The 6729-nt window shown below is 60.8% G+C and overlaps 1 protein-coding gene across 1 annotated transcript in view; it reads left to right on the forward strand.

Moving 5' to 3' along the window:
* MVD (mevalonate (diphospho) decarboxylase) overlaps positions 1-6729 on the forward strand; it is a 23563-nt gene that overhangs the window by 15251 nt on the left and 1583 nt on the right. Inside the window, exons 3-9 of the mRNA XM_011928081.1 lie at positions 1412-1482; positions 2115-2229; positions 2558-2704; positions 3798-3997; positions 4368-4442; positions 4681-4899; positions 5293-5408. Of these exons, the coding sequence (XP_011783471.1) occupies positions 1412-1482; positions 2115-2229; positions 2558-2704; positions 3798-3997; positions 4368-4442; positions 4681-4899; positions 5293-5408 (943 nt within the window). The remainder of the gene's footprint in view (positions 1-1411; positions 1483-2114; positions 2230-2557; positions 2705-3797; positions 3998-4367; positions 4443-4680; positions 4900-5292; positions 5409-6729) is intronic.

Here is a 6729-nt window from a genome sequence, read left to right on the forward strand (position 1 = left end):
AGTGTGGGAGGAATCTGTTTCTTTTTTTTTTTTTCTTTTTTTTTTTTTTTTTTTGAGACAGGGTCTGCCTCTGTCACCACGCTGGAGTAAGTAAGGCTGGAGTGCAGTGGTGCCATCTCGACTCAGTGCAACCTCCACCTCCCAGGTTCAAGCGATTTTCCCACCTCAGCCTCCTGAGTTGCTGGGATAACAGGCATGCATCACCACGGCCTGGCTAATTTTTGTGTTTTTCGTAGAGACGGGGTTTCACCATATTGGTCAGGTTAGTCTCAAACTCCTGACCTCAGGTGATCTGCCCACCTCGACCTGCCAAAGTGCTGGGATTACAGGTGCGAGCCACCACGCCCGGCCTCCCAGAGTGCTGGGATTACAGGCGCAAGCCACTGCACTGTGCCCGGCCGGGAGTCTGTTTCTGTGTTGCTAGGCTGTCCTTCCTGGTCCTGCTAGGGAAGGCTGGCTTTGGTTGGCAGTTCCAGCTTCTGCAGGGCTAGGTCTAGGGCAGGCAGGACAGAAAAGAAAGCCCGGGGCTCCTCCTGCCCTGTCCCACCACTGTCCTCTGTCACCTGTGAGAGTCTCACCTGTGATGTCCAATCCTGCCCTGTCCCACCGCTGTCCTCTGTCACCCGTGAGAGTCTCACCTGTGATGTCCAGGGTCTTAGTTGTCCTCAGTGGGAGGAAGAGGGAGAAGTCCGCCGGCCCACCTTCCTGAAAGCAGAGGTTTGCCCGGCCTCTCAGGGCAGCCGCGTCCGCCTACAAGGGCCACTCAGTGCTGTGTGTAAAAGAGCCTTGCCAACTGCAGAGCGTGGTTCTTTGCCAGGTGTCCGCATTTATCACCCCTGGAGCTGTCCGCCATCCCCAGAGACCTCCCCTCTCACAAAACCGAGCAGACTGTGTGCTTAGCAAAGACGCCGTGAAATAAGACTTCAGCTGAAGCACTGCGCAGTGCTCCCCAGGCAAACGTTTCATTTCAGACTCTCCGGAAGGTTGATTTCTCTTGCTGTCCCATGGCCGTGCTGGGCAGAAAGGGGTTTATCCCGATGTTCCCGGGGAATATGAGCAGTGAGATTTGAGAAGTTCTCAGAGCTGGGCTCCTCTTGTTTGGGAAGGTGGAGGGGAGGCCGGCCGCGGTCAGAGCGCTCTGCACCTGGGCACTCACAGATGATGATGAAGGAGCGTGGAGTGGGGAGGGAGGCTGGCTGGCCTCCAGCTCTGCGGTGGGAGCCTGAGCTCAGCGGGGCAGGGAGCAGTTCTTGCAGGCTGGGGTCTAGCAGGAGGACGGCCACACATGTGCGGTGAGAGACAGGACTGAGGCGGGTGGGGGCTGTGGGTGGGGGATGGGGGCACCTGTGGGGAACACTGGGGGAGGGTGGGCCGGGAAGCCCACCGGCCTGGCCCTGGCTGTTCATTACAGGGGGCAAGCGCGATGAAGAGCTGGTTCTGCCCATCAACTCCTCCCTGAGCGTCACTCTGCACCAGGACCAGGTACGTGTGGACTGACAACAAAACACCACAGCGCCATTTCCAGAACGTTTGCAGAACAGCTGGTACCGGCTGGGCGCGGTGGCTCACATCTGCAATCGCAGCACTTGGGGAGGCCAAGGCAGGAGGATCACTTGAGACCGGGAGGCAGAGGTTGCAGTGAGCCATGATCACGCCACTGCACTCCAGCCTGGGTGACAGTGAGACCCTGTCTCTGAAACCAAAAAAAAATTGGTACTTTTTTACCTCAAGGCTGGGAGGAGATGGCTCAGCGACGACTCCCGGCAGCGCGCAGTGTCTGTTGCATCTCCCAGTGTCAGGAGAGCTCAGCACAGCACACACGTGCCCCCAGGTCTCATCACACATGTGCACACCGTGCCCCAGGGGCTCCCTTGGGAGTCCCTGTCTCTTTATTCAGGACAAGGCCTGGTTGCTGCACAAGGTGTGGCCCACGCTTTCATCCCCCACAGGCTTCCCCACTGCCCAGCTAAGGCTGGCCTTCTCCCCCCGCCCGCCCTCAGGAGGGGGGCCTTGCTGGAGTGGGCAGCCAGGAAGCTTTCTCAGTAGAAAGGGATACCTGGCTGGCACCGGTCCTCAGTGCTGGCCTCTGAGGTGGCCCTGGGTTTCCTTTTCAGTTAAAAACCACCACAACAGCCGTCATCAGCAAGGACTTCACCGAGGACCGGATTTGGCTGAATGGCCGGGAGGAGGACGTGGGGCAGCCGCGGCTCCAGGCCTGCCTGCGGGAGAGTGAGTTGGGGTCCTCGCTTCATCCCCCCCTGTTGTCAGCAGGGTGCGAGCATCCAGAAAGCGCTTCTGCCTCTGGGCCCCTCCTGGGGCAGCAGGCGACGTGGCTGGGAACCAGACATGCCCACTGGACCCCCAGCTCCAGGGCAGTGGCCCCGCCTCAATTCCCGCTGGGCTTGGGTCAGTCTAGGGTTTTCCTGGGGAAGAAACTCTCCATGAGGAGTCTGGCAGGCAGAGGCCTGGTGTTCAGCTGTGACCCGGGCAGGTGGGCAGGAGCAGGGCGGGCAGGGTGCTGACGGCTGGGCCACATGCTGTCTCGTCATCTCTGCAGTCCGCCGCCTGGCCCGGAAGCGGAGGAACGCGTGGGATGGGGACCCACTGCCCTCCAGCCTCAGCTGCAAGGTGCACGTGGCATCGGTGAACAACTTCCCCACGGCTGCGGGCCTGGCCTCCTCGGCGGCGGGCTATGCCTGCCTAGGTGGGTGCTCACAGAGACACGCAGGGGTTCTGGGCTGTGGGCATAGGAGCCGCTTCACACTCTTCCCGGGTCAGGGAGCCACTGCCGGGCGTGGCTGAACGAGCATCCCACCACCCCAGGCCTCCCTGGCCTCTCTGGAGTTGTTGTCTCTTCCCAGAGCATAGCTGAACATTTTCATCTTCCAGTTGCAGCTGGCGCGGAATCTCGCCTGTGATCCCAGTACTTAAGAGGCTGATGGGGGGGAATCACTTTAGTCCAGGAGTTCAAGACTAGCCTTGGCAACATAGTGAGACCCCATCGCTACAAAAAATAGAAACATCTTCCAGTTGCTCCATGTGGAGCTCCTCTAGGTCGTCAGTGACAGAAACCACTTCAGACTGGCTCAGACCTAAAATAGCGATGGTTTTGTGGCTCACGTAACTGAGGATTCCAATGGGCGCAGCTGGTTACAGGCCCCACCAGACCCAGCTCTCTGCTGGCCCCAGGCCACTTTCTGGCGGCTTCCCACCCAATGTCAGAGCCTGTTCCTATGGTGGTGTCTCACAGCATCTTCACCCCTCAACTCCAGGGATAGTGCCTTCCCTGAACCACCCTCAGTGACCAGGGCTGTGGGTGACCAGACCTGGAGGTGGGGTCGCCCTGCTGGAGCCCTGTGGACTGAGGGGAGAAGGTGGCTCCTGTGCTGGGTGGGCAGGGGCACGTCTTGTGGAGCCCAGCTCTGTCCTGGCATCAGTCCCTACCCCACACAACCTTAAAATTCCTTCCCACCCTCAAAGCCCAGCTTCGGTGTCCCCCAGGGGACCCTGTCTCCACATCCCCCAGGGGGCTTCCCGCTCTGCCGCAGGTACCTTTTGTCACCTTTGTCTCAGGCCGCAAGCTCTGCAGGCTGTGAACAGAGAGTGTCCAAGAGTGGAGGGCGGGGACGGATGGCTGGGTTGGCGAATGCTGCCCTCGAAGGCTGATGGCCCAGAAGCCCTGTCGTCTGGAAATCCCCGTTTGCCGTGGAGTGTGTGACATTCCCGGGGCGGTGAGCTGTCAGGGAGCACAGCCCAGGCAGCTCTGAGGACCCTCCCCGGAATCCCCATGCCTGCAGCCTACACCCTGGCCCGTGTCTACGGCGTGGAGAGTGACCTCTCAGAAGTGGCTCGCCAGGGCTCAGGCAGCGCCTGCCGGAGCCTGTATGGGGGCTTTGTGGAGTGGCAGATGGGAGAGCAGACTGATGGGAAGGACAGCGTCGCCCGGCAAGTGGCCCCCGAGTCACACTGGCCTGAACTCCGCGTCCTCATCCTTGTGGTGAGTGGGGCGGGTGGAGCAGCAGCGGGGTGGCTTCTGTCCCTAGTCAGGGCTGCTGCTGGGAGCAGGAGCGAAGGCATCCCATCCAGGCTTTGCTTGGCTCCTGGGGTCAGTGGGTGCTAAAGAAACAGACGCGTGGTTGAGTGCTCAGGAAGTGCTCCCACGTGGCGGGCGCCACCACCCACTGGGATCTAGAAGTTGCCCCTATGTCACGCCTGCTGTGGCCGGGAGGCCTCCGTGGTCAGGCAGGTGGCACTGACTCCCACCCCCGCTGCCTGCATTGGCTGAGGGAGGGCTGAGTGTTTGGGGCTGAGGTCCCTGGGGCTCTCCCCCTGTAGGGCGTGGCCCAGACTGTCTCTCCCTCGTGCAGGTGAGCGCTGACAAGAAGCTGACAGGCAGTACTGTGGGCATGCGTGCCAGCGTGGAGACCAGCCCCCTGCTGCGGGTGAGGCCAGGAGCGGGTGGCCCCGGGGCCCTGGGAATCATGCTTGTGCCCGGCGCTGCCCTCAGCCTCTGTCTGGGCCCAAATGTTCTCACACCTGTGGCAGCCCCGCCAAGACCAGGTGGAGGAGCCACATGCAGAGATGGGGCTTGAGCCGGGCTTCCAACCCCGGAGACCCTCCTCGAACCCTCTGCTGTGGAGACCCCCAGCGGCTCCATGGGAAACACCCCGTGCCTTGCAGTTCCGGGCCGAGTCCGTGGTACCGGCACGCATGGCGGAGATGACCCGCTGCATCCAGGAGCGAGACTTCCCTGGCTTCGCCCAGCTGACCATGAAAGACAGCAACCAGTTCCACGCCACCTGCCTCGACACCTTCCCGCCCATCTCTTACCTCAATGCTGTCTCCTGGCGCATCATCCACCTGGTGCACCGCTTCAACGCCCACCACGGGGACACCAAGGTGACGCGGGCTGGGAGGGCAGAGGCTGCGCTCTCGCACTGTGTCGCGTGTCTAGGCTTATGCTGCCGTGGAGACGGTCCCGGGAGCCGCGTGCAGGGTGATCTGTGTCTGAAAGCTCGGCCCTGCTGTGTGCGGAGCTCACTGACCATCCGGGTTCTTCTGTTTCGTTTTGTTTCTTGACTTGCTCGGGTCACAGCCCCACCACCTTTTTCCTGGGTTCACAGGCAGAGGTGTCAAGTACCAGGCACTTGGGGTCACCGCTTCACTCCAGTGTGGCCCCGAGGGCCTAGACTGAGCTCTTGGAGAGCCCAGGGGCCCCTAGCAGACCAGAGGGTTGAGGGGACAAGGGCCAGGCACCACATGAACAGCCAGGGTGACTGCTGTGGGTTCCAGGTGGCGTACACCTTTGACGCGGGCCCCAATGCTGTGATCTTCACCCTGGACGACACTGTGGCTGACTTCGTGGCTGCTGTGAGGCACAGCTTTCCCCCGGGCTCGAACGGAGACGCGTGAGTGTGGACCCTTCCCCTCCTCCGTTTTGGGAGACAGGGCCAGGAATCCTGGTCGGAAGAGACAGAGGCACCTGAAGGCTGTGACACTGAGACGGGGAGTCCCAGGGCAGGTGGCAGTTCCCCGAGTGTGGGAGCCACGGGTAGGGTGTTCCCACAGAGCCATCCCACAGCCCACGTCCACAGGGAAAAAAGAGAGGCCGTGCAGGCGAGTGTGAGACGCACCCACCTCCTGAGAGACCATCCCCTGAGCTCGGAAGCCCGCGGGCCCTTATCCTATGAACAGTGGCTTCTTAGGAAACACGTGCATTCCCAGGAGCATGTACAAGTGTCTGACATTTTGAAGGAAAGGAGTCAAAGCCCCTGATTGCCTTCCTACTGAAGTGAGGTAGAGGCAGTCAAGGCGGCTGGGTGTTGACCCTGCCCCTGCAGTTGGGTGTCTTTTCCGGGGTGGGGTCGTCTGGCAGCTGCATCCTGGCACCGCAGAGCCCCCATGTATACCCTCCTCGGTGCACGGCTTGGCCCGGCCTCCTTTCGCTCCGGGGCTGTTGATTTTTTCCCTCCCGTTGTTTTAATGGAGTCTGATTCTCAGTGTGAGGGGCGCCTCCTGTTTAAGCGTGTCTGGAAGCGTGTGGGGATGGGCATCTGTCCTGGGTGGGAGCAATAATACCTTCTAATGGTCAGGGGCCTGCCCTGTGGGATGGACTTGGACCCGCACCCCAGGACTGCCCTCCTGGGAAGCACCAGGCTCGTGGCTTCTGCTCCGGGTGGGGCTTGCAGGCTTCCGTTGTTCTGCAGAACACAGTGACGAACGCACCAGCTTGAACTGGGCACTTCCCTAAGCTGTTACCCCATGGGGCGTGGCAGCAGCCTTGGCCAGACATGGGTCCAGCCTGGGCATAGCTATGTACCACATAACCTAAAATTCACTGGCTCAGCCATTCGAGAGCATACAATCCTGGGGTGTTGAGAACACTCACAGGGTTGTGTAGCCACCACCTCAAGCCACCTCCTTAACTTTCTCATCACCCCTAAAAGAAACCTGTCACCACAGCGGCCACCTGCCATCTCCCACTCCCTGAGCCCTGACAGCCAGCAACGCACTTCCCATCTCTGGACTTGGCTGTTCTAGACGCTTAGAGAAACGGATGGTGGCCGGGCGCGGTGGCTCACGCCTGTAATCCCAGTACTTTGGGAGGCCGAGGCAGGCGGATCACGAGGTCAGGAAATCAAGACCATCCTGGCCAACACGATGAAACCCCGTCTCTACTAAAAATACAAAAAAATTAGCCGGGCGAGGTGGCGGGCACCTGTACTCCCA

Source organism: Colobus angolensis, unplaced genomic scaffold (genome assembly GCF_000951035.1).
Source record: "Colobus angolensis palliatus isolate OR3802 unplaced genomic scaffold, Cang.pa_1.0 Scaffold76, whole genome shotgun sequence".
NCBI lineage: Eukaryota > Metazoa > Chordata > Mammalia > Primates > Cercopithecidae > Colobus > Colobus angolensis.